Source organism: Alternaria dauci, chromosome 1 (assembly GCF_042100115.1).
Source record: "Alternaria dauci strain A2016 chromosome 1, whole genome shotgun sequence".
Classification (NCBI taxonomy): Eukaryota; Fungi; Ascomycota; class Dothideomycetes; order Pleosporales; family Pleosporaceae; genus Alternaria; species Alternaria dauci.
In genome coordinates this window covers 4,146,100-4,172,598 of record NC_091272.1, presented here as the reverse complement: position 1 = coordinate 4,172,598, position 26,499 = coordinate 4,146,100, and the positions used below count along the sequence as shown (strand labels likewise).

Genomic DNA, 26,499 nt, shown 5'->3' with positions numbered 1-26,499 from the left:
TGTGCGGCTCCAGAACTCCGGCGCCTAAACAGCAGGCCGCCCAAAAGAGAACACCAAGCGAGTCAGTCTCACCAACAACCTGGGGAAGATCACTCTCATCGGTATTGGTCAAACGGCTCTGGCACGCCTCGAATGCGTCCAGTCGAGTTTGGCAGCCCGCCGAGGCAAAAACCCATTCCTTGGGCCCGCCACGCGCTGTCCTGATGAAATCTCCACCTGCACCGTTGCGCGAACCGGACGAGGACGAAGGAACCCTTGGGAGCCGAGTCAGGCTTTGTCGCCATCCCTGAGCCTGGGGGGTCGAGCACTCGATGAATCGTCTCTTCATCAAGTCGTTGGGTACGTCTGGCAGGAAAAGCCATGTCGAGTTCATGCAACGGCAATGGCAATGGCAATGCCGTGCTGCGCCACACGCACAAAGAAAACACGTGCACTGCCGCGGCTGCAGCAATGGCCGTCATTGGACCAGGTGGTCTACTGTCGCGAATTCCCAACTCCTAATCACATCATTGACAATGCCACGTCTTGCTATCATCGCATCGCTCTGTTCCATTCTTGCAAACTCATCAATCCGCATTGCCACGATCCACCAAGCCCGCAGGTTGTATTCGGAAATGACCTGCACCAATCCTCCCCCCACGGCGACTCGCGACTCCCGTCCCTGTCATGGCTCAATCTCACCCCAAGGGAGACCCTACTGTCTTGAGATAAGATTGAAACTCCAAGACTCCAAGACATCGGGTACCCGGATCTCGGTATCGCGCCCTTGGACGGCGAACCTGCGTTTGCCCATTATTTTTCTAGGCAATAAAACAGAAAACTGGGCTCATCATCCACATAATCCACCTTACCTTGTGGTCATGCCACCCTCAGAACATCGCTCACCACCCTACTGCTAATCTGCCATGTGCATCTCCGGCTTGGTGTTGCTTGCATGAGCCCCCGCCCGTCATGTTACCCCTCCGCTGCTGTCGTGTTTCAAACAAGCGATAGCTTCGGGACACAATCCTCCTTCCGTCATCGCTCACGGCATCTCGCGATAACGTCGAAACAATGCTTTTACGCCGTGCAGCAATATCCCGCCCCGCCTGCTGTCAAACAATAGCGCTTGGTGAACGGCGTAACGCCCTTCCGTCCAATCCTTCGCCTGCGCATAAACACTACACTATACCCACAACGCACGACAACAAAACCAGTCGCAAGTTCTAGCAACAGCAGAAATTTCTTCAGTCTGATCGAGGCCATCCACAGTCATTTGCAATGACCCAAACCGCCAAAGCTTCCATCTGCGGCGTCGATAGCTGCGCGCTTCCGCCTTGGTGCGTATAGCGTTCGCGCTTCGCCTTCGCATCTGCAGTTCCCCAAGTCCGCGTCCACGCCGTCGCGATTCGAAAAAAAAGCTGAAAAGCAAAAGTGTAAACTAGTGCCTAGATCCACCCACTGCCCGTCCGATGATATTACTCGAGTCGCTACACGGTCGTCTCTCATCTCGGACCCATGTGGTACCAAGCAAGCATTCTTCACGATGCGACCAGCATTACAACGGCACGTACTGTGTTGCGACGTAAGTATATCTCTGCCCTATCTACACGTTCGGACGTCAGATCTCTCCGATCACGCGAGGCCCTTGCCACATTACTTTTCCAAACCGCCGTTCCTACAAGCGTACCAGTCTATCCTGCTCCTCCACCCCACCACATGCATGAAGACCGAAAAACCGAAGTACCGATCGATGCACACCGGGTCTTTGTGAGACCCGAATGCGAACCCACCTTTCACTCCCCCTTACACAATTGACGCTCCTCAAAAGGACCGATAACACCTACCAACACATCACAGCATCGCCAGCGACGCTTCCAGAACGCATGAACGTGTACCCTGCTACCTGTTTCTTGTCAGTTCCCGTGTCAGAAAAGCTTGTGTTTGAAACGCTTTGATATTTTCCAGACATTATGTCATTTCGCTAAAATAGTTTACCTTGGGTTAGGACGCCACAGGCCGCACCCATGGGTTGGGTCGGAGCGTCTTAATATGAAACACAATAGCGACAAAGCTCATCACATCGATGCGGTGAAGGGCTTGTTGGCTGTTAGTAGACCAGCCCAGACTATAGAGTAACCGTCTTGACTTTTTTTCGTGGGAAAATCTTCTCGAGTTTTCCCACGTGTCGTGATGGCGCGATTGTCATTTCATGGCAAGAAGGATTTGAGAAGATTTTGCGTGAATAATTTCATGCCTTTAAACGCAGATTATCCGTACACATCAATATCAGGTCACCAGAGTACCTATCTCTCACCTACGGCCGTATAGTACTCCTCCAGCCAAACCACTCTCAATCGTCTACACAGTTCCCGTACTGTTTGAGAAAACCATGCAAATCCACGAGCGAGTCCGTGGGGCTAACTGCCATGTAGCGACTCTGCAAGTCACCAGCGTGTGCTAGCTCAAGGACTTTACATGCGACCCACCACATTTCCAAACCATGTCTGACGAAACCCAACGACTTCTTATGCTCCGCCTCACGTTTTGCGCGCAGAGTATCCCAAAGGTCTTTCCAACGCTTCGTTGCGCGAAGTAGGTCATTGTGTGACGACTGTGTGAGAAGCGCAGCTCGCGATACAAAGATGATTGAATGCAGTGCTACCATTTGCGTTAGCCTATGCTCATTGTGCGGGAAATGAGAACAGATGACATGACATACCAAATATGCAGATCATGAGGTGCCTGAGCTCGAGTATGTTGAGGACCGGATTTCTCTGCTCATCCAGCCAGTTCTCGCTCATTAACAAAGCAATCAGCTGCTTGATACTGGGTATCTGTTTCGTTGGGCGCGACGATTCAATGCACAATTGTTCGTATTCTTCTGGCGTCCAAGCGTCATAAAGCGCATCGTTGCACGGAAGCCGTTTGTGAATTTCTCCTATAGCCAGATTTGGCAGCAGGTTGAAGAAGAAGGCATTCATGTAATCCATGACGCACATGAAATGTACGATCCTAGGATGGTTAGTGCTGCAATTAACTTGGAGTTTTGCGGATAGACTGGCGGCTGATTTACCTCACTCTAGACTCTTCTGCGATGAAGTCATTCCATCTTGGTACCTCGTTGTGAGGGCTCGTATCACTCATTGGATCAAGCAACTTGAGAGATCGTATGGCAACGGCCAGCTCGGGGTGCCTTGAGACCCGAACCCTTCGCCGAACTGCTTCACTATTGAAGCTACTCTGTAAAGCCACGATGAGCAAACCGGCTTGCACGTGCTCCAATGCGCGAGGATCGCTATGCAAATTATGTCTCGCTAGCACGACATGGCGCAATTGCTCGAATATGAACTCTTCGCCTAGATCAAAGAAGGCACGACAGGATAATGCGCCGTCTGTTGGAGAACAGTGAACCGATCCTCCAAATACGACGGCAAGCAACAAAGATAGCGAGACATTATGCATGTCAAACGTTGGCCAATGTAGAAGAGGCTGTTGGGGATGGAAGACCGTAAAGTAAGCCCACGCACATGCCTCGAAGTTTTCTGCAGTGAAAACCGCTTGCGCAGCGTTTACTGGAAATGTATCATCACGATCGGGGACAGCCGTCCGACGAGACTTACTGTACGAAAAGAGCTTAGAACAAAGCTCATCAACCCTGGACTGAAAAATGGGTATTGGCTGAGATCTCCCTGGCGCTATTGACGTCGAAGCACAAATATCTGCGCTCGTGTCCATGAAGAGGTCTGAGAAGATGCCGAAAAGTGCCATGTCCCCCTCGAATACTTGATTGCTTGCATTGGAGATTATTTCGTTGTTGGTAGGTTGCGCAAGTGTTCGTTCATCAGCGAAGGCATTGAGAATTGAATCGCGGCGAGGGTCCGTATAACGATATAGGAATGTGATCGGATAGGGAAAGAGCGTCTGCGCGTCTTCTGCCCTCATCGTGGTGTGAAGATTAGTGTTACTCGTGTGGATACCGGAAGCGAAGAGCCCTGACATCTCCGCCTGACCATCAGTCTTTCGAGACCGAGGTGGTCGTCCTGGTCTAGCTGAAGCTATTGCATCATGTTCTCCTCTTTGTTGACACGACTTTGAATGCCTTCTCAGGACATCACTATGCAGGGGGTGACGTTAGTCTGCTGGGGGCTAATAATGCTACACGAGAGACGTACTGACGGATGAAGGCACGGTTACAAAAGGCGCAAGTGTTTGACCGACTGCGCGTATCTCACTGCTGTTAGCCATCAGATGGCTGACTCCATGATACTGAACCTACGGCTGGCTTCGTGTCGCCGCAAGTGACTATTACTCGAAAAGAATTTGCTGCACGTGGGACATTGATGGGATGTGCCTCCAGCTCTTGTCTCGGTGTGATCTGACATTGATTAGCTCTTCGTCATTGGTGTCGCCCAAAGTGTGGGCTTTTCAGGGTTGGATGTGGGTTTTTGGTACCAAAAAGGATGTGGGCTTTCCTTTCATGTGGGCTTTAATTGCGCCCGCCTTACCCTAAAGAGTAAGACACGTGATCTACGACATGTTCTCTACCCATACTATCTTCTATCCGCAAATGTGCTGCAGAAGTTAACCTACCTCCTTCGAATACTCTTTGTAGCTATGTCGAAGTTCCGAGACTTCATAAGTTGCAAAACCTACCATGCGTTCTGTACGTTCTCACTTCGTGATTTTGGGTGTATTGTAGGTACTGACGATGCCTAGCATATATCACAACACCTCGTGTCTCGCGTTACATGTCCGAAGTCGCAGAGTACCGCGGACTCTCTAGCTACTCTTCTCTTTCCGGAGACCTAAAAATCGACCGAAAGCGCAGTGAAACTCTCCTTCCATCCGCCAGTGTCAAGCCCAGAGGCGTTGTCGAACATATCTTGTAAGATGTGCTCTCCAAACAACCATGGTTTACCCACTGACGGTTTCAGGACATCCGCGGATCAGATACTCAACTGGGCGCGACAAAGCTCACTCCACCCATTAAGCTTCGGTCTCGCCTGCTGTGCCCTCGAAATGATGCACTGCTCAATGCCTCGCTACGACCAGGACCGGCTAGGAATTATCTTTCGCGCGTCCCCTCGTCAGGCGGATGTAATGATTGTTGCCGGCACAGTCACCAACAAAATGGCGCCCGCTGTTCGGCAATGCTATGATCAGATGCCCGAGCCACGATGGGTGATTAGCATGGGAAGTTGCGCGAATGGTGGTGGCTACTACCACTACAGCTATAGTGTGGTAAGGGGCGTGGATAGAATCATTCCTGTGGACATATATGTTCCAGGTTGTCCACCAACAGCAGAAGCATTGTTATATGGTATCTTCCAGCTGCAGAAAAAGATTCGTCATACAAAGGTGACGAGAATGTGGTACCGAAAATAGCCGACCTACTGTAGGATAGGGAACAATAGACATCTACAATCCACGGTAATGATTGTACTAGATTATTCGCTCAATTCGGTGTAGGGCACATAATATCGGTATTTTCTTGTTGTTCGTTGCTCGTTCCCAATACGTCTGCATTGCCCAGGTGTGGTCGACCTCACCACTCACGAAGCGTTTGAGATTCATTTTCACCTTTATGTGATTGTCTATAATACATAGTTCGTCAAAACGTCTCATTCTAAGCGCAGTAATTGCAGCATTCCAAAACGCGTAAAGTATTAAAATCATGCACATCCGACAGCAACGCTAGAAGTGAGCGCAGACTCTCTTGAAGATGCGTATCTGCAAGCCTACAGAGCCCGAAATACCTGACCATTACTTCGACTTGGGCGTGGATCAGTACGCTACAGCAGCAGATTTGAAAAAGGCTTTCCGTGTGCTAGCGCTGCTACATCATCCGGATAAGAAAGCGCCAGGCAGGACGATAGACGCTGTCGAGTTCAGACGGGTCCGTGTACTTACCAACAAAGCTTTGTGAAGATCAACTGACGAATGATAGGTACACGAAGCATTCGACGTACTGAGAAACTCCACGACACGAGGCGAGTATGATGCACAGTACGAGAAAGTACAGGAGGAATGGGAGGAGTACCGCAGCAATCTTGCAGAATATGCGAAACAAGAAGAACAAGAACGTCTCGAGGCAGCATATGAGCGAGCACGTATGCTAGAGGAAGAGCGACGACTTGCAGAAGAGAAGAAGCGTCAAGCAGAGGAAGTAGCGCGTGCCGAAGCAGAATGTGCTGCTCGAAAAGAGAAGGAGAAAGTCGCAGAGGAGCGATCACGGCAAGCAGCGGAGCGAGCGCAAAGAGAACGACAAAAGGCGGCCGAAGAACGCCTCCGCCAATGGGAAGAAGAGGAAGAAGTTAAAGCGAAGCAGCATCGCGAACAGCGTCAAAGGGAGGCCGAAGAACGAGAAGCGCGAGTCTGGGAGCGGCATCGCGCTGAGCAAGAAAGAAAAGCTCAAGCATACCTTGCTGCGGCGAAAGCGCGAGAAGAAATGGTAGCACAGAAAACACGGATAAAGGAGGAGACTATGGTTCAAGACTACTTGCAGCAGTTCTTCAGTGGTGCCGCAAACGTAGAAGCATCGCGCCTACAACATCGTGTCCGCTCAGCCAACATGTGGGTTCGCCAGCTACACGCAGATGCCAAGTCTGCTTCGGAATTTATACCTGATGTCCAGGTCGAGGCCGTGAAGTTGGGTTGGCATCGAATCGACGGTACTGCAATATGCGACTTTTGCGTTAAGCCGGTTAAGCTCTATTTCTTCTCCTGTCTGTTGGGAGGTGCTGCGGCATGTGGAGACTGTTCATACAAGATGGCTCACGGGTACAAGATGGCTCATAGTGAGGTTGATGGAAAGCACAAAGGGGAGGAACAGGATACAGAAAAGAGGCAGACAGAGACGAGACAGGCGGAGAAGAAGCAGGCAGAAAAGAAGCCAGTGGTAAAGAACGCTGGAAAGGCTGGAATGAAGAAGGGCAAGGGCAAGGGCAAGGGAAGAGCGAACAAGTGAGCGTTGCAAGAGGCACGGGACGACCGAGGGTGTACCGCATGCAGATCCTACGCATAGTCACAAGACATACAATCGGAGATGATGGTCCCAGAGTTTAGTGATAATATAGGGTGTCTGACAAGGGCCCTACACTTACAATAATAGCAAGTTAACAAGCCACCCAGTCATGCCAATCAAAAACCCTAATGTGCCGTGACTGTCGTAAATAAGATATAAAGTCCCATCCCAACACCGGGGGTATCTTTGAAGAATGAACTTTTCCCCATGCCCAAAAACACCTTTTATGCCGTGTCGCCGTCCAGAAGTTCCTACTAAAACAGCTTGAAAGAAGAGAAAGAGGATGAAGTTGAATGAGTGGTGGAGTGGACTCTAACCAGTCCACCCCATATCCCCACCTTGCTGTCCACCTTGCTGTCCCATCCGTTGGGCCTGCTGCTGCGCTTGCCGCATCATCATGATCTGGTTCATCGCCTGCGGATTCATGCCCTGCATTCCTTGCATACCCTGCATGCCACCATTCATCTGTCCGCCCTGCATACCTCCCATGCCTCCGTTCATCTGTCCCATCTGCGCCATGTTCATGCCCTGGCCCATGTTGCCCATGTTACCCATGTTCATGCCCTGCATACCACCGCCTTGCATGCCGTTCATGGCATTCATGTTGCCCATCATGCCCTGGGGCAGTTGACCGCCGCTCGCCATGGCTTGCTGACGCATTTGCAGGAGTCGCGACTGATTGGCAGCCTGTTGACGTTGTTGTTGGAGCATCTGCTGGTACTGTTGCATTTGCATTGGGTTGGCTGGGTTATTGTTCTGCATGCCGTTCTGCATGCCGTTCATTTGTCCACCGTTCATTTGGTTACCCATGCCATTCTGCATGTTCTGGGCCATGGCGAGTTGCTGCTGTTCACGCGCTTCTCGTTGCTTGATTTGCATTTCCATCTGATGGATCTGTTGCATGATTTGCTGAGGGATGTTCTGACCGTAATTCTGCATGACCGTCTGCTTCTGCTGCTGATATCGCTGTCGCATCTGCTGCAGGCTCAGGTTAGCAAAGGTCATGCCTTGTGGAGGCATACCGTTTTGCTGCATGCCTCCCTGAGGGGACATGTTTTGCAAGGCCATCTGCTGTTGATTTTGCTGCTGCTGTTTCAGTTGGTTGAAATATTGCTGCGCAAGGTGGTTGCGATATGCTTGCGGGTTTTGGCCTGGAGGCACTCCTTGTGTCTGGATGTGCTGGGCAGCCTTTTGGAATGCAATTTGCTGCATTTGCTGCTGTGGATTACCTGGTGATCCTCCCTGTTGCTGCATTTGCTGCATGCGAATCTGCTGCTGTAAGCGCTGCTGTTGCATCTGCTGCATCTGTTCAGGCGTCATATTCTGGTTGGGCTGAGGAGTCTGCATCATCATTGGTGTCTGCCCTTGGATTGCCATGGATGGGCTGCCTTGGTTCATGCGGCTGGGAGTAGGCGTCATGTTGCGATTCGGCATCGAGGCGTTCATTACGGGTGTGCCCTGTACGATGTGCGGCGTGCCGGTGCGGCTCAGGTTCTGCTGCTGACTAACGGAGCGAATCATATTTTGATGGTTAGAGACGGCAGACGGTGGGCGAGCAGGGCTATTGATGGCTTGGTTCGAGGCTGTTGGGACCATGGGAGTGCCGCCCAAATGTTGCGCAGACTGCCCTCCAACCAACGGCGAAGCTGCAGAGGCGGCCATGGGCGTCTGCTGGCGTATCGTAGGTGAAAACTGAGACTGTGTAGCCGATTGGGGTGTCTGCGTAACCTGTATCGCTGCCGCATTTGACATCTGGTGCTGTGCTGCCGCAGCGGCTCGCGCGGCCTCGTTCTGCTGCTGGCTTTGCTGTAGTTGCGCCTGGTGCGCTTGCTGACGAAGGGCTTGTTGCTGTTGTTGACGCTCCGCAAGTTCGGCCTGCTGTCTGCTTTCCAGCTCCCTCTTTCTCTGAATCTCGGCCTCCATCTGCGCCGCGCGCTTAGCCTGAGCGATTCGGGCGTCTTCTTCCTTCTTCCTCCGGTCGGCTTCCTCGTGATTTGCGCGGATGTTTGCAATAGTCTTGAAGCGGGCAAAGGTCTGGGAATTCGCAGCAGCGCGCACAGCGTTGTCGTCGTTGCCTGTAGCGGTGGCCGTCATGATGCTTTGGAACTCGTCGCCTGCCAGCATGAAGCGCTGCATGTTCTGCGCCTCGGCCTCGTCGGCAGCCAGCTCGGCGGTAGTTCTCTTGCGCGTCTTGCGTGGAGGGGCGGGGTTCTTGTTGTTCGGATGTGTGATGGCATCCATGAGGACGAGGGATTGGCCGAAGCTCTTGGTGGGCTCCAGGTAGAGGGGCGGGCATGTGGCATTCAGGAACTCGGCCTCGAACTCGTGCACGTTGCTGTCGTCGAGAACCATCTTCTGGCGCTTCGGACTGGGTCCGTTGGGAAAAGTGGGCGTCGAGGGTACTGCAGTCATGGGCGTGGGTGGCATGCCGCCAGCTCTGCCCTGGGCTTGCATTCTCTTGAGCGTGGCCATGTCAGGGACGGGTGTGGTGGCCAGAAGCTGCATGTCGGCCAACTGCGACTGCGGAGTTGGAAACAGCACCACTGTCCTGACCTTGCCAATGCCCGGCTGCTTGGACAGGGCGCCGTTGTGGCCAGGAGCGGGCATGTTCTCCTTGTCCTCCTTGGCCTCGTCGTCTTTGCTCTGTGCATTGGGCTGGCCGGGCTTCGCGTCGGGCTTGTTGGCTGGGAACGGGGCAAAGGGCGAGGGGGTGATGAAGCTGTTGTAGTTGTGGATGGAGAAGGCGGGGTTACCGGCCTCGCCCGTGCTGTTGGTGTCGTCCTTGGGCTTGACGCCGGCGGAGCGGTAGTCGTGGACCTCGACGATGAGGCAGTTGTCGTACCAGGGCGTGTTGAACTCGTACAGCTCCTCGACCATGTTGTGGGGCACCTCCTTGTCCTTGATGGCCTGGAGCAGCTCGCGCATGGGCGAGGCATACGACAGCGTCTCCTGCGAGTCGTTCAAGCGGAAGTGCTTGGGGTGCAGGTACACACGGAGCGACGGCGGCTTGCCCTTGTGCCTGGCGAGGATGTCCTGCTGCGTGTAGACTGCGGTGCGTGTTAGCAACTGCGCTGTGTGCACCGTCGTAGGCAACGTAGACGTACCATATTTCCTGGCCTCGTCGTGCTTGGCGCCCTCGTCCTCGACGTTGGACTGGCGCGTCATGGTGCGCGCGACTCCAGGCCGCTGAGACTCCCGGCGCAGGCGGGCGGGCTGCGACGGGCGGGCGACGGCGACTGGGCCGGACATGGTCGAGGTGGTGATGGTGGTGGTGGTGGTGGTGGTGGTGAGGGAGCTCAAGGTGGTGAATTCGCAGTGGGGCGGGCGTGGGACGGACTATCCGCCTGGGCAACCACAGCCGACAGTCGTCTATGTATGGTGGCCTGCAGGTGCGCGAGAGGAGTGGGCAGGCGCAGAGTGTGCGCACAATGCCCGCGGTGGTGCTGGCAGTGCGCGACGGGCAGGAGACTCGGGGGCGGTCGGGCGTCTTGTGGCAGACGTCTCGACGCGTGGAGATGGGCGACGTGATGTTTGCTGATCCGAGCTGATGCGCCGCTGCCTCCCCGTACTTGCGCCAAGGAAGCCCTGTCCTGTTTCGTCCCCCGCCACGTGACCTCGAGGGACATGTATGAGTAGAGGAATTCCGCCCGACATGTTGCTGACTGGCTCTCGAGTCATCAGCTTCCGAGTTGCAACCATCTTACAACGCACTGTACAAGACTCGGTGTGTCGAGTCGGCTGCATTGACACCCCTCGAATGTTGCTGATATGTTACTGTGTACAACTCTCACTAGATGGACTGAAGCCCGCCGTGTGCATACACACAGCCAAAACTCGTGATACAAATCCATGGCCTTCTTTCCGGTTATTCTGTCCCTTCACCTTCAGCCTCCTCCACGACGTAGAACATAGGTATAGTCACTTCACCTATACATCTCAACATGGGCTGGTACTGCTGCACCTGTGGAACCGCAAACTCCGGTGATGGCGCATACCCGAACAACCCTCGATGCACCAACTGCCCCCATTACTGTTGCTATAGTTGCGGTCTGGGCGCCTGTGCCCGAAAGACGTTTCTGCGACCTACTACACCACCGGTTTGTGAGCCAGTAAAGAAAGGTGGGAAGAATTTCACAATGACCTGACATACCCCATTGCTTGGTTTGGTGATATTGGGTGATGACGATATTGCAAAATGTGACTGAGGGGAGTGTGGTGTGTTGGTTTATTCGAACAATCGAAATCAGAACGCGCAATGTACAGCTGAGTCATGCTAGCGCGTTCTTCACTTTGACAGAACATCACGTCTCTTCCTGACCACACATGCGCAACCTCACAATGCGTACGCGGACTCTTAGAGAGAGCCTCGAATATAAACTGCTCCAATAATCATGATAATGCACCTAACCTCAAGATCCCCGTTCCCGCTATGAGGACAGCAACCGAGACAGACAACACACGAAACCACTTACCCCAAGAGCACAACCTTGGAACTCTACAACCCAATTAGCCTATATCAGCTCCATCCATCCTCTCGCAAACTAAGGCATCCCACTACACGACGACTAAAACCCGGCTTCTTGGCCATTGGTCCTTCGACGCACCCCAACAGAACAACCTGCGACGTTCGACGCCCCAAGACGCGAAACCACAGCGCCGGTACGTCGACCCTTCCGAGCACGCACGCCCTCGATGCATAACCGCATGTGCCGAGACTAGCACCTGAGCCGTTTTTATGCTACGGAGAGAAAGGCAACCCAAAGGCAGGGGAAGGCGCTGTTGGTGGCTTGCTGTGCCGTACAATGGGATTGCGGCGTAGGTCGCATAGGTGCATTAGCAGCGTGGTATAATGTCGTATACGGAGTCGCCGAACGACCTTGTTCAAACTCGAAAAGTGAACAGAGATGAAGGAGGTATACGAGTGAGTTCAGCAGGTGGTACACTGATTGACGATGGTGTCGCGAGTCGTGAGTCACGATCTACCATCTATAGTGCGCTCTCAGATTTCCATGTTCGCCCCACACAGCTGTCAAAACACGTCGAAACCTCAATGTAGGCTAACAGTCCTACCGGGGTTTTTGCCAAACACGCCTCCCGATCCGCAGCACGTACTCTTGACGTAAAATGTGTCAGGACTCGGGATCATTTTCCTTCCGGGAGGTCAGTGTGTAGCTCATCGCATGAACGGAAGAAGTGAAGCAGTGGCAAGCTTCCAAGGCTTTCTAGATCACCTGGCGTTTTAGGCGCCCAGTTTTCTGGCTGTCTTAGGTGCCATGACAAGTGAACATGAGATGGGAAATTATGTGACATTGTTAAAATAGCAGATGGAAAAAAGGGACGCCGTGTCATTGAGGGTATTTCCAATCCGAGAGCGATCAAATCAAACTATCCAACAACATGGACGAACCACAAATGAGAGAGGTAATAGTTGTTATTACCGCGACGAAGCCTTGCATGGCAGTGTAGAGATATTGGTCTGTATTCCAATCAATATTAATGAGCGTATTAACAAAGTGAAAGATCTAGCTCTGCCAGACCATCCAATTACATGGACAATGATGTCTCGCAGTCATTAGTTTATGGTGATGGAAGCTTGCCAGCGAGCTCCACATAGCGCGGCCAGGTGTTGGTGAAGACAAGGTACTTGATGCTTTCGAAAGCGGCATCGAAAATGTCGTCTGTAAATTCACTCGGGACTAGAGTCCGTGTGCTCGCCGTAGACGAGGATGTGATGCTGGAGTCGATGCTCGCTGGTCGGCTCAAGGTATCCTCCCATGGGCAGACAACGTTCTCCCGAATGACTGGTGACTTGATGTCGTCAGGTGTCCGACTGCGTGGCATGTATGGATCGAATTCCACGTCTGCGAACATGACCTGGAGAGTCTTGAAAATCTTGTATTCGATGTTTATTGGTGCCTCTGCCGTGAAGGGGTTGACGAGCGTGTAGAAAAGCAAAGACGCTTCGTTGAACATCTGCCGCCGTTGAGCAGTGGTGACAACACTCGAGCTACCCCACTTCTTCTTGAAGTTGCGCACTTCGCGGAGGAAGATGCAGTTCTCGGCCGTGAATTCGTGAGCAGCAGCCCAGGCGATGAGAGGCTCGATACTATGTTCAATAGCGGACTCTAGTGACTGCATTGATGTCTTGGACCTCATCTCTTTCGTGAAGACTACTGTAGTTGACTTTTCAGACATGACCGAGTGGTTAGAGTTGAGCGAGTCTGTTTCAGAAATGGATGATCGTCGGTTGGGGCGGGCCCTCAATGCGTCTCGGAGTGGTATGATGATCAGAACCTGTTGGCAGACGACTAGTGACGGTATGAACCTATATGGTAGTATTAGAATTGACAATGAAGTTTTCAAATCGACTGCACCTACCACCCAGCTGGTGCAAAGAACTTGTTGATACTTTGGACCTTGGACATGTCCGAGTATGTAAAGGCGATCCAGAGCGGCGTTCCCGGAAGGCTAATATCCAAGTAAGTTATGTGAATAACACGTAGTGTAGGCGTACGTACCCCGCCATGATTGCGAGTCTCGTTTGCCAGGCCCAAGAGTGGACATCCTTGATGTTGCGGATCTTCCACAGTATCCAAGGTCCAACAATCATCGTCCAGAATAGCTGCACGAATATTGAAGGGATCCTGCTTTGGAGTCAATGGAATGATTTGAGAATCACATCCGCTCAACATACCACTCGCCACCCCTGCGACACTCGTGGTAATTAGCTGGAACACCAAAGAAACCATAGGCATCATGGAAACGACGGGAGCCGAAATACAGCATGATGGCTGGTAGAAACTGTGGCCGTTAGCTGCTTATAACTTGAGCCACCACGAATCATTACCTACCGAAAGTACTAGTCCGACCAAAGTTCCAAAATACACTTGCTTTGCCGCATCAAGACCGCGCCATGCTTCGTATAGGCCAAGGGGGGTGTAAGATATCCGCTTCCTGCGCGCACCCTCTAGAAAGTTGCGTGTCATCCGGCGCTGGCTCTCGTATGCTGTGAGTACTTTGGCATTGCAGGCTAAGAAAACTCAGTACGCATTCAACACTACATTGGGCCGCCAGACTTACCTTGGAAGAATGCCATACCAGACGGGAGAAATACTGACATGATCCAGAATTCGGCCGAGCACGGGAAGAGGCCATTCCAAGGGTAAACAAGCAGGACGAGGATGAGATAAATGTGCAGCATAAGCACTGCTGCGAAGACGACCTTGAGGTTCCTGATCTGCAAGCAAAAGGCTTCTCTGCGTCGATGGAGGAAGAACAACTCAACACCCAGTACCAGTGTGTACACTATAGCAACGACGACATAGAGGATACCAAGAGCGTCAGTGTTGGGTCTTGTCGTGCCATCGAGTCTTCGTGGGCGCAACAGAGGCGCCATGCTGATCATGCTGTGTGGATACCAAACGGATGTGATAGTTTCGATTAACAGTCGATAAGGTATAAGGATTCGAGTATCAGGCTCTGCCTCTTACTTAACAAAACGAAGGTGGGTACGTGGAGCGGAAGGAATGGAGGCAGCTGGTACCGACAAGACGGGACAGGTCATGCAAAGAGCACATATGCGAAAGGGGCGGCACGCGACTACCATGAAGGACGGGAAGACGTAAGAAGTATTAAGACTACCTCACCCATGGGCCGGAATCAGCACAGAATACGACAGGGAGGGCTTAGCTGTGGCTCCGGTGGCCTAAGCGGCAAGGGATTGCTCGACGTTAGATGGGTCGAATGGCATTTAGCCACCAGAGGCTAGTGATTGTTCCTGGTGTGTAACGGGGAGGGAGCGCATCATCGGCATGGAGGGATACGTGAACGCTATGGCGGAGAGATGTGTCACGACGGCTACCATGGGAGCACAAGCTACTACCTTGCCAAACTGCGACCGCGGAGAGCAGTCTGACGGCCGCCTTCAAACCATGCTGGTCGATATACAGTGCACGGATGTGTGAACGGTAAGAAGACGGTTGGGGACATTGTGCGGTTGATCGTGTTCTGGTTCGTGCTGGATCGTCGCATCCGAGATCAGACATCGGAGGTTTCGGCACGCCAGAGCCTTAGAATCTCCTGGGATCCCCCAGGAACCGCCCTTCGTCACCACAACACCACAACACCAAATTTTACACTCTCTCGTCTGGATGCGAGTTCAGAGTCAGCCACATCGGGTAGCGCTGCATGAAGGCTCCCTTTCACTGTAGCTCAGGTCCAGACCGCGTCGCCCTGAACCCAATGGATGCCACTGTTGCGGGTACAGCGCTGAGCTCGATATGCACAGGGCGCGTTCCAATGCTGCACGCGCTGAACTCTGCGGTTATAGCAGTTGACATATTAATGCAACTTGATCCCGTGTGTACAGGAATCCATGTGGTACTGTGGTTTCAGTGTCTTCTCGCACCTCTTTCCATTGACCGGCAGAAGTCTGACGTTCATGCGTTCTCTTATCCTGCGCAACTTTGAAAACACCGCCCTACGTCAGATCAGGCCCAAACTCCCTGTCAGCCCGAAAGGTTTCATGTCAGTCTTCTAGAAGATCACTTGCACTCCTGTCGTCGATGCAACACACTGGTTGCCAGTACCCAGGTAGCTGTGGATCAGACACAACTTTCTTTGGCCATGTGGTAGTCCGCGGAAACACCCCCGGGCCGAGAGCACGGCAAAACTGACCCGCCAGAGGCACCTGATAAGAGGAAACGTGTGGTGATACAAGCTGCCCAGTGTGGCTGCACCGTCGCGGCAGGGTGTTGATGCCTTCCGGCCGTGGACGTATCGCGTCCCCGTGATGGGGTCGTGTTTCAATGCAGTCGAAGACCATCAACTCAACCGCATGCCGAAAAATGCATTCGCAACTACCTGGATACTGCAACACCCGACCGGGTAATGATCAGCATCTCCACTCTCGATCCTGCGAACATGATTGACTCAAGTACTGCAATAATCGACAAACAACGATGAGCTAGTTACAACTTCTAGAATCTACGTACTGTCTGTGCAAAAAAGAGCTAGCCGTTGATGCAATCGGATATTAGAAGATATGCATTAGTCAGGAAATATCAGCCTTCAGATATAAGGAACCATATAGTCTTACACTGTCTTTTGGAAGAAAACAAGGGTCGCTACCCAGGTAGAGATTACCGTTCGCATCACGTCTTTTCTTAGTTATCTTTTTTCAATTCCTGTTAGATGCCAATTTGAGGAAGGGTAAGAAGGATGCACCAACTATGAATTCTATAGATGATTTTATGTTTTCTGCAAGCGGGGGAGTATCATCAAAATAGAACTTCAGAAAATTGAAAAGCAGGGGCCCTCCGCCTATCGGTCGCAAAACTCGGAGTTCTATAGATATAATGGGGAGTGTATCGCTATCAGATTCGGTAAGCATGTTGGAGCGGAAGTGGTGTGGGTGGAAATCATGATGTCATAAGCAACGCATTTCGACTGCCGAAGCCTCCGATTGTCCTAAATACCGTCAGCATGTCATCGCACGTAATGCAAGACCGGACCCTGGAGCAGATCACGGTCGTCTCCAAGCTCAACATGTCGCGTCAACATGTCGAGCCAGGAGCTCCATCTTAACGCTTCTTTCCGCTGCATTCTTACATTCGCAACACGTCACAATGGCACCAACAAAGCCGAAGGACATTGTGATCGTAGGGGGATCGTTAGGTGGCCTTTTGACTGGTGTTGCGTTGAAACGCCTTCGCAAAGACCTCAATATTCGCATCTTTGAGCGTAACCCGACACCTCTTCTCCAGGATCAGGGTGCTGGTGTAGTGGCTGGACAAGACGTGCAGAAGTTCTTCAGGACGCACGACCGGAGCCAAACTACATTGACAGTTCCAAGTCACCAAAGGTTATATCTCGACAAGGGTGGCAAGGTTATAGACCGTCACGACCAAGAGCAGCGTATGACGAGCTGGGATTTGCTGTATCACCTTCTACGAACCAATTACGATGGTACCGAAACCGAATACGCGAAGACACCAACAACGAAGGAAGGCGAAGGAAATACATCGTATGATTACGGGTGTACAGTAACGAGTGTCGCGGCGCCGAATCCTTCGTCTTCCTCGCCACTGGATTCCTCAGGGCCCGTCAAGATCACAGTTCAGCACAAATCTGGGGAAATATCCACGACCGGCGCAGACCTTGTGATCGCAGCTGATGGACCCAGTTCCAAGATACGTGCCGAATACTTTCCCGATGTGAAGCGAAAGTATGCGGGATACGTAGCATGGCGCGGTACGGTACCCGAAACGCAGGTTTCTCAGGCTGCCACCGATGTCTTCGTCGAGAAGTTCGCATTTTACCATACCGAGGGTATTCAGATATTAGCGTATACAATCCCAGGCAAGAACGGAACGACCAAACCCGGCGAACGACTGTTGAACTGGGTCTGGTATGTGAACTACAAAGAAGAGTCACCAGAGCACATCGAGCTCATGACAGACAAAGAAGGGAAGAGGCACCACATTACACTCCCTCCAGGTGGAATCAAGGAGGATGTATGGAGACGCCAAAAGAACGTAGCGAATGAGAGTCTTCCGCCACAGTTCTCTGAGCTCGTCAACAAGACCGAAGTGCCGTTCATACAGACCATTACAGATGTCATCGCACCCTCTGCTTTGCTAGCTAATGGCAAGATACTGTTGCTGGGCGATGCGCTGGCAGGCTTCAGACCGCACACTGCTGCGAGTACGAACCAGGCCGCTCTTGATGCTATGAAACTTGCTGGTGCTGTTGAGAGGATCATCGAAGGAGGGGGGATGGAGGAGCTACAGAAATGGGAAGAGGAGGTGATGGAATACGGCAAACAGATGCAAGCTCATGGCGTGCAGATGGGCAACCGGAGCCAGTTCGGCGAACATCCAATGCAAAGGTGAAGATAACTTGCGACACAGACCGAATATTCTGCGAAAGAGTAGCTAGTACCTAATATCGTTCGCCTCTTTAGCTGATCAACAAACACCATCAACGGCATAGGCTACTATGGTTATCTTGCTCTCCTTCGATGTCCTTGTGTTATTGTCTTTCTCTATGTATATTATCTTCTACTAACGCACGTTTTGGTCCTCTTCCAGCACGTCTTATTCTCTCACTTTCGCAGACACTTTTATCTAGAAGCTTTTACTTAAACCCCTTCACCTAACCACTCAATGGCTGTTCTTGTTTCATTGCCCTCCAGCATTTTCTCACATCGGTGCATGTACTACTCGAAACTATGCTACGTATGCAGCAACAATGCATCAAGCACCTTCAGACTACACGATGATCTGAAATACAAGACAGTATGATTGTAAAATGCTATGTACACTCCACTAATGCTCTAATGCACCGTCTCGAAGGCCTCAATATGGGAACAAAGGAAAAAATGCTATGGATAAGAAGTCAAACCCGAACTAAACCATTTATAAGCTACCTGATTCCAAAATCTGTACCACAAACTAATACGCAAGGTCCTTAGCATGACGCTTGGAAAGCTTGTTAAGCGCAGGTCCAGGAGTAGGGTAGCTGGTAAAAGACCTGAAGACATTGAACAGGATACCTGGGTCGTTCGCCTGTAGTATCTTATTAGCAGATATTCCATGATACATGTATAGCTTGCACAGCGTATCTTACCGTGTAGAAGCTAGTAGCCGGAACGCCACCGCTTAGCTTTGTAGTTCCAGAGCCCTCAACCTTGACTAGATGCAGGTGTACGAAGTCAGTCCATATCTCACATGCAGTTCGTACAGGGGCACTTACGGTTGATGCACTGAGGGTAAGACTGGGCGCCATTGGTTTGACCACCAGCATGCAGCGCGATGATCTCGTGGCGAACAACGTAGTTACCAGGTGCAAGGTTGGGAATGGTCAGGTCCCAAGAAAAGTTGTTCTTGATGAGGTCGTCAGTGGCCCAGGTGCCAGGGTTGCTTCCTGACTTCCAGGCGCTGGATTGAATCTTCGTCCACTGGAGGCTTGTGGGACTGACCGAGCCACAGTCGCCATTACAAGGCGCGATATATTCTTGGATTGGGCCGACATGGCTGGCTGGCCAGGTGTCCCACTTGAAGGTGACCTTGCTGCCGGGCTTGACAGAGACGTAGGCGCCGTTGCTCTTGCCTTGCTTGTGGCATACGATGGCCGCCGTGCCGAAACTGTCAGGAGAGACGAAGCCGTTGTCGAGGTTGTCCGCTTGCCAGCCGACCGTGGCGGGGATGGGGTTCTGGTACTTGAGTGCAGCATTCCAGCCTGATCCGGTGTATGAAGTCAGTGCATGTATCACAAGCATCTCGCGCATGAGACTCTTTACCCTGGTATTCCTTGCCGTCTGCGATGACCTTATCAACGTGGCCGTGGGCTGCCACAAGGGGCGCAAGGAGAAGAAGAAGGGAGAGCATATCGATGACCGTAGAGTGAATGGCTTGTAGAAAGCGACTGTGGAAGGTCTGTAGTGATGATTTGCTGTCGTAAGTGACCCTGAAGCCGGATGTATTGTCCCTTTATATACTCTTCTCGTTCTTCTAGCGGCCTTCTCCAAACGCCACGAACTCCCCTCTACCAGGTGCTCGCAACGCCTTGCAATCAAATTTTCATCTCCAAGCACAAGTCGACCCGGTTTCTGAGTTGTACGCCATCAGATCATGGAACCCGCCCTTGTCGCCGCGCTCTTCGATCATTGGAAGCCCAGAGGTGTTTCCAGTCTGGTGACGGCATGAAACCGATGCAATAGGCTGCTGGCGCTGGAATGACACGGAATTCAATATACAAGACGCAGCCTTGCCCTAAAGCTGGTGATGGGTAATCTATTGTCGGTTATGGCCATTGCCGCTATGCAGGCAGTCACCAACCACGTGCTGGTTTCAGCCACGAAGTTGTAGCACTCTGTATGCTTAGACTCTGGGCAATGTGGATCGCTCAGTGCATTGATGAGTTTCGCCATGTAGACCCTCGTCTTGTAAGAACCCCGCATGCTCAAGCATGCGCCGTTGTGTCGCAATTACATGCGGTTATCTAGTGGTTAACAAGATACAATGCCCATGCGCGGCAATCACTGGAGCCCTACAGCTACCGACATGCAGTGTAACTATTACCCCATGGGGTGGTGAACGTACTCGCAGCACAGCTGCATGTGTTGCTTGTTTGAGTCGATTATATCCGGTGGCGTAAGACACCTTGATCCGGTTAATCAAGATAGATTGAATACGGTCCGCGAAACCGAAATTTTACCTGGTAGCGATGACACATTGACACAAGGCTGGAAGTGCGTGCAGCTGTAACATTTTGGCACGTACAAGAGCACGTGTTGTCCAAAGAGGAGCTGGTGCATCTTTGCAGTGCAGCCGCGATCTCCTGCGCTTTCGATTCTAGGCTTTTCTGCTTTGTATTGTTGTCCGAAGATTTTCTCTGCTGGGTCCTGGACATGGAGACCTAAGGGTTTGCGCCGTAGAATGTTCGCTGCCCGTTTTGGCCTAGAGAGGTTCTTGCTCGAAGTACTCCAAGCCATGGCGAAAGAAAGTCTAAGAACTAGCCAGACTGAAGGCAACAGCAACCCTTATTGATCAGAGCGCACTCTATCCGTCTCTTATTCGAAGACACAAAACGGAATGGACATCTCTGCGGCACTTGACGAATTTCGAACGAGACTGCGCCCTTCCCAAAAACATTTATCTTTGAAATGTCGCATAACATGGCGCGTTGTTGTCGTTGTTGAAGCCTATGGGATTGCGTCAGAGTCGGGTTCTGGCTCAGGAGCATCGCGGGAGCCCGGGATGCTGAGACGACGTGCTAAATTTGTCGCTCTGCTGGACCTGACGATCGGCGAACGATGCGCATCTTCAGACACAGATATTTGCGTCATTGAATGTAGCATCTTCATATAACAGCCTGGCGTCCTCGCTGTTGGCCCAAGGAGGTGGGGAATTTCGTGCTCGGCAAGCCTGGAGGGTGCGGGTGACGCGTCATCCAAGCTGAGTAAGACCGCAGCAACACCACAGGTCCCCCCAGCGAACATCGACCTCTACAGCCCCAGACACACAGAAATACTCGCGACAAGATTGCGCCCAGGTAAAAGGAAATGTCGGAGGTCGCACCGCGCGCATGCCTGAGGAATTCGAAGAGTCCAAGGGCTGGGCCAAGTCAGGAGGTCCGAAACTTCTAGCTAACATAGCCCCTCCGGACCGTCCGGGAACAACACTTCCACGCGTGTCTACGCAACGGATAGGCTGGGGCCTTACGCGTTTCTGAGCTGTGATGGCCAACAAGACCTTGGATTTGGTCCGTAGGTGGGGTAACTGTCTGCCCGAGCACGTGAAACTGTCATACGACCAATAGCGTGGTGAAAGGGTCGTATCCTCCTGGCAACCGATTGGGTCGAGGTTCGCAGCAAATGCACGATCTGGCTGACTTGCGGTTCCCAAGAGGGATACCTGCAACGGTATATAGGTTAGTGATCGTGGCACGCAGGGTCTCGCAACTCGGCCCTCGTGGAACGCGGTCGCATCACACCACACAATTTTGTCATCGTCAGCACACCAATACCCGTTCGCTCGGTCTTTTTCTTGTCACTCTCTCAGCTTCCGGAACCTCCGCGCCTTAGGATTACCCTTTGCTTTAACTTTATTGATCGTGAGCGTGTCACAACAGTACACACACAATACTCTTCCTCCCTTCATCATTCGCTTTCGTCACACAAACATCTGTACCACAAAGTATACCCTCTCTTCTCGCAACCAAGATGTATCTCCAGAAAAGGGACGGCAACATGGGCTTCAGCATTGCCCCAGCCCTCATCATCTTCCTAGTCATTCTCGGAGCAGGCGCGCTCGTATGCTGTGGCTTTGCCATCCATAGATTTTATGGTGGAGAGCCTGAGGATGAGTCGAGCCGTTTCCATCGGAGTCCAGAGCAAGATTCGTACATGAGAGAAGTACGAGAACGAAGCTGGCGCAAGCTTCCGCAGCTTGGGCTGCCACAACCCCAATACCACTCGAATGGTGGTAACATGGCTCACGCCCCGATGAGCCCAAGGTAAGATAGAACCATTGTACTTACAAGACTATCCTGAAGCTGACTCGAACAGTGCCAGCAATACCACCTACGGATGAGCAAAGGAGCGATCCTCCAAGCTCGCTAAGGCGAACAACAGAATAAGTCGCATTATCCGAGGGTCCTCCCGAGGCCCCCCACAGCGTAGCGGCCAATGACACGACACGATGTAATGACTGAGAGACATATCATGCAGGCACACGGGGTCAAATCTCACGAGAGATGGCCAAGTTTCGGAGTGAACGACGTGGAACGTTGATCGAAATATCTCTTCCTTCCGGGCGAGCGGAATCTGTTCGTCCAACTACGCTTGCCTCACATTCTACAGCCTACAACCGGAGCTGTATGAATGTGGGGCTTTCGATCGACAAGCGCTGATGTTCAGTTCACGATCAAGATGCTTTCAAGATCTACGAAGGCGGATTGATCCGGGATAGGCAGCGATAGGTCCGGGGTGGAGTTCTGGTGTACGACCTCTACAGGGATGGCTATTGAGTTCTGCAGGATTTCATAATCCACTCCACTTAGTGTAGCATGTCGAGCAATTCAGCGCAAACATTCTTCTATGTGTCAAATGCTGCTGGCGCCATTATGTTCGTATGATGTAGTAGTAAACCCATGGATCACGGTGTGGTCACAGCAACTAGGATCACGAAATTTGGAATGAGTAACCATGAAGCCTCACGCTGTTTAATAGTCAAAACATGAACAAAGAGTGAGCATGACGCACCATCGATCCATAAAATCTAGAAGAGCTCTTGTGTTATTCTCCATGCGACCGAGCAATATTCAATCAGTCTCGCGGCAATCGCAAATAGCTACTGTAAGCCAATGATCAACACGTGCGAAGGAGAAGATGCCGACACCAATATAGATCTAGCTCACAGCTCATTAAAAAACCAGCACTTGTAGTTACTTTGAGGTTTTATTTCAGCACCTAAAGCAATACTAGCCACCAACTGCGTTGAATAACCACTCGCAAGGGTCCGTCATGCAGATGATCCCAGCAAGAGGACAAGCACCCCACGTGTAGAGCGGGACATCCTGTCGTACGGACGGTTTAGTCCCACAACGTTTGCGGCAGGGTAACGAACACGTCGTATCTGAAGAAAGGCTCCTCCCTCGAACAGAAGTTTCTTTTGTAACCTTTTCCAAAGGCCGAATTTCGGAGCTGGACTGGACAGAAGATACAACAGAAGCGGCCGACGGCATTGCGTTTCCGGCAGTCTCCGCAATGCGGCCGACCTTCTGAATACTGGTTGGGGCGGTCAGCACACCATCCACACGGTCCAGCCACAAGACCAGATGTTCGCATCGCTGTGGACTTTTCGGCGATGACCATGATGGACGATATATGGGGAAGCGGAGAGTTTCAACGAGGCTCGTGACAGAAAGCGTTATTCGTTCAATGCCGGGGCCGACGCCGCTAACCCGTTATAGCCTGTAGTTATAATGCTCCTCCCATGGGACTACGCTGTCAAGATTCATTGATGGTCATCTGGACTCACGGAAACCGGTTCTTGTATATCTGTATTGGTTCGACTCAGGTACACATAATGATGCTGTGCGTCTCTGTTTGGCGCCTTAGTACCTGCGGCCTGGGTGAGGTGCGTACCGCGTGCCATCCTGCAGATCATCAAAGCTTGACGCTCAACCACAGTCATGACAGCGCAAATTTGTCGGCACTTTCTCACATTCGAGTCATTTGATAGACTCTGTACATGACTGCCCGCAGACTGGGTTACTACCTTCTTCTTTCGAGTACTATTTTCTAGACCGCTGACCGTTCGGCCCGGCTTACGAGGAAGATGACGTCGACGTGCTTTCTACCCCATGGGTCCATCGAATAGCTTCAGTGAAGGTTACATCCGTCGCCAAGCTATTCTGTTTGTTCGTGAGATCCACAAGCGGGGTACATTAATTCGGAACAAAAAGCAGCGAATGGAGCAAAGGTAGTCAGAGTGATCATGACGATCCAAGTGTGCCGTTATAGCCCTGGGGATAAACTCTAGGGTTTCCCTCGCGATACCTCGTGTCTTCAGCACCTCCTTTGGACATACCAAGATTGACTTGCTATCTTGTATCACGATGCGCGGCCTCATGGTTTTGGGCGCACTCACAAACATACCGTTGCTCGTCTCAGCGCAATGTCCAGAATACATCGATTACGCACTCGAGGTTCATGAACCTTTGAGCTCCGGCAAATACCAGCTTGCCTACCAACGACCGTCTGAAGAATGTCGAACTTTCAAGTCGCAGGGCCTTGAGGATACTATCACACGCATGGAAGGTGTTATCAAAGATCCGGACCTGTACCGTCTTTTTCAGAACGCGTACCCCAACACGCTCGATACAGCAATCGCATGGAAGGGCTATGCTGCCAACAACACCGATGAAGAGTTGACGTTCATCATCACAGGAGACATCAATGCGATGTGGCTACGAGATTCGTCGAATCAGCTGCAAAGTTACCTACCACTCTTGAACGCCAGTAGCGATCCAAACTCGATCGCCAGCTTGTACCGGGGAGTCATCAACCTCCAGGCGCGATACCTACTTACAGCACCGTACTGCAACTCGTTCCAGCCGCCTGCTGAGAGCGGTATCCCTCCAGCAGAAAATGAGTCTGGCAATCAGGACATTGTTTTCCCTGAATATTCCAACAGCAGCGTTTTCGAATGCAAGTATGAGCTCGACTCGCTTGCGGCTTTTCTACAGATATCTTCCGACTACTACGAAGCAACGGGAGACGTCGAGTTCTTTGGGAAGTTCCAGTGGGCTAAAGCTGTCGAAGCGGTCCTGGATGTGGCCGATGACATGATGCTCCCCACCTATGGTCCGGATGGAGCGGTTTTACAGAGTCCGTACACGTGGGAGCGAACCACGACCAGAGCAACTGAAACCCTTGCCAACGATGGACTCGGCAATCCAGTAGCCAACGGAACTGGCTTGATTAGAAGTGCTTTCCGACCTAGCGACGACTCCACCATCTTCCAGCTCTACATCCCAGCCAATATGATGTTTAGCTCGTACCTGGCTCCAACGGCGGAGATCATGAGCAAACTCAATAGCGCAAATTCTGCGGCGCTTGCGAAAAGAATGTCGGACCTCTCAGAATCGTTACGCAGCGCCATTGAGACGCACGGAACGGTCGATCACCCAATATATGGCAAGATCTATGCATTCGAGATCGATGGCTTCGGTGGGCGCGTTGTCATGGACGATGCCAACATTCCGGGTCTCCTCTCAGCACCATTCTTCAAGTATCCAGTCAACGAAGAGACGTATGCAAACACACGCGATCTGGTGCTTAGTCCCACAAACCCGTACTTCATGAGGGGTCCTGTCATCAACGCTATTGGTGGCCCGCATCTGGGACCAGGCATGGCTTGGCCAATGGCTTCCATTGTGCGCATCTTCACAAGCGATGACGAAGGTGAGATCGTGAACGAGCTGGCCCAGATTGTGAGCAGTACAGACGGCTTGGGTCTGATTCACGAGAGTATCAACAGCTTCAACGAAAGTGATTGGACCAGACAGTGGTTTTCTTGGGCGAACGGGCTTTTCGGGCAGATGATCTTGGATCTGGAGGAGCGCAAGCCAGAGGTATTAAAGACAAGTTTCCAGTAGGCTGGAGGCTTCGGTGGAAGGCCTAAGGATTGGATGTGCATGCAGCGTGCATGCGTTGGAAAGCGCAAGGCTTTGAACGCCTGTCCACAGATGTTACAATGCAATGCTAGTCATCAATGTTGTAGCACGTTGCTGGTTCCTGCTCAAACCTTACCCTGCGTTCTGCATGCGGCAGAGCCTGGTCCAGACACGGCGCAACTTTCTGGCGCCCAGCCGCCGTGAGGTAAAAAGCAAAGCCTGCGATGACTGCATAACTCCTCTTTGAAACATGTATACTTTTCGATCGCATCCTGCAAGCTGTCAGCCGATCGTCGGTTCGCCGTCATGGCGGCATTGCTGGTGCCGCTAGCAACTTGGTTTCCAAGGCATGCAGCGTTGCTCATTCTGACGAAGATGGTTGGCAATGGCTCCTCCATAGCAAGGCTGTGCCGCAACCGGCGCTAGGAGCAGGTTTGGAATATGTGACGCTTTGAACAAAACCCGGTTGGAGTGAAGACGTCGGGACCCGTTCGGGGGTGGGTCGCACCAAGTGCCGGTTTCGCAGAGGCCGACAGTTTGCCCTCGACGCAGTCTCTGACCACCAAACACGCGTGGTGAAGGATGGAAAAGGAATTTGCACGACGAGCTTCCCCAGCAACGCCGGACCATGCAGCAACGCTGCATGCACCAAAGCCAAAGAAGATGGAGGAACTTAGTGCAGAACCCTCGTGGAAGATGTCAGTGCTGTGAGTGGGTCGCTTCATCTTCTCTGGCGATCGTGTCAGGGGCCTGCGGTTTAAGCGGCCGTGTGGCGGTCGCGAGAGTAACCGCGCGCGCATTTCGAGTCG

At 52.0% G+C, this 26,499-nt stretch overlaps 7 protein-coding genes across 7 annotated transcripts; 4 read left to right on the top strand and 3 right to left on the bottom strand.

The window, feature by feature from the left end:
* Positions 1-5,704: 5,704 nt before the first annotated feature.
* On the top strand, positions 5,705-6,949 carry ACET3X_001300 (uncharacterized protein; the record flags this gene model as incomplete). The annotated part of the gene is made up of 2 exons (XM_069446576.1): positions 5,705-5,878; positions 5,930-6,949. The coding sequence occupies 2 exons, from the start codon at positions 5,705-5,707 to the stop codon at positions 6,947-6,949; spliced, it is 1,194 nt and encodes a 397-aa protein (XP_069311542.1).
* A 369-nt stretch (positions 6,950-7,318) lies between these two features.
* ACET3X_001299 (uncharacterized protein) lies at positions 7,319-10,255 on the bottom strand (the record flags this gene model as incomplete). Its single annotated transcript, XM_069446575.1, has 2 exons — positions 7,319-10,053; positions 10,111-10,255. 2 exons carry the CDS (start codon positions 10,253-10,255, stop codon positions 7,319-7,321), a joined length of 2,880 nt encoding a protein of 959 aa, XP_069311541.1.
* A 2,328-nt stretch (positions 10,256-12,583) lies between these two features.
* On the bottom strand, positions 12,584-14,411 carry ACET3X_001298 (uncharacterized protein; the record flags this gene model as incomplete). The annotated part of the gene is made up of 6 exons (XM_069446574.1): positions 12,584-13,331; positions 13,385-13,474; positions 13,525-13,650; positions 13,701-13,807; positions 13,858-14,036; positions 14,087-14,411. 6 exons carry the CDS (start codon positions 14,409-14,411, stop codon positions 12,584-12,586), a joined length of 1,575 nt encoding a protein of 524 aa, XP_069311540.1.
* Positions 14,412-16,496: 2,085 nt separating this feature from the next.
* On the top strand, positions 16,497-18,007 carry ACET3X_001297 (uncharacterized protein). The gene has a single exon (XM_069446573.1). The coding sequence runs from the start codon at positions 16,633-16,635 to the stop codon at positions 17,896-17,898; it is 1,266 nt and encodes a 421-aa protein (XP_069311539.1). The 5' UTR covers positions 16,497-16,632; the 3' UTR covers positions 17,899-18,007.
* A 452-nt stretch (positions 18,008-18,459) lies between these two features.
* Positions 18,460-19,395, bottom strand: ACET3X_001296 (uncharacterized protein; the record flags this gene model as incomplete). Its single annotated transcript, XM_069446572.1, has 4 exons — positions 18,460-18,573; positions 18,635-18,699; positions 18,761-19,246; positions 19,308-19,395. The coding sequence occupies 4 exons, from the start codon at positions 19,393-19,395 to the stop codon at positions 18,460-18,462; spliced, it is 753 nt and encodes a 250-aa protein (XP_069311538.1).
* Positions 19,396-21,487: 2,092 nt separating this feature from the next.
* ACET3X_001295 (uncharacterized protein) lies at positions 21,488-22,660 on the top strand. Its single transcript, XM_069446571.1, has 2 exons — positions 21,488-22,024; positions 22,077-22,660. Exons 1-2 carry the CDS (start codon positions 21,732-21,734, stop codon positions 22,099-22,101), a joined length of 318 nt encoding a protein of 105 aa, XP_069311537.1. The 5' UTR covers positions 21,488-21,731; the 3' UTR covers positions 22,102-22,660.
* A 1,470-nt stretch (positions 22,661-24,130) lies between these two features.
* On the top strand, positions 24,131-25,672 carry ACET3X_001294 (uncharacterized protein; the record flags this gene model as incomplete). The annotated part of the gene is made up of 1 exon (XM_069446570.1): positions 24,131-25,672. The coding sequence occupies one exon, from the start codon at positions 24,131-24,133 to the stop codon at positions 25,670-25,672; it is 1,542 nt and encodes a 513-aa protein (XP_069311536.1).
* Between the last annotated feature and the right edge of the window lie 827 nt (positions 25,673-26,499).

Excerpts from the sequence above, each read along its gene's own strand:
- ACET3X_001297 (XM_069446573.1), top strand. The coding sequence starts at position 16,633 with ATGGCACCAACAAAGCCGAAGGACATTGTGATCGTAGGGGGATCGTTA.
- ACET3X_001295 (XM_069446571.1), top strand. The coding sequence starts at position 21,732 with ATGTATCTCCAGAAAAGGGACGGCAACATGGGCTTCAGCATTGCCCCA. Across the intron at positions 22,025-22,076 it reads CACGCCCCGATGAGCCCAAG|TGCCAGCAATACCACCTACG; the intron begins GTAAGATAGAAC and ends TGACTCGAACAG.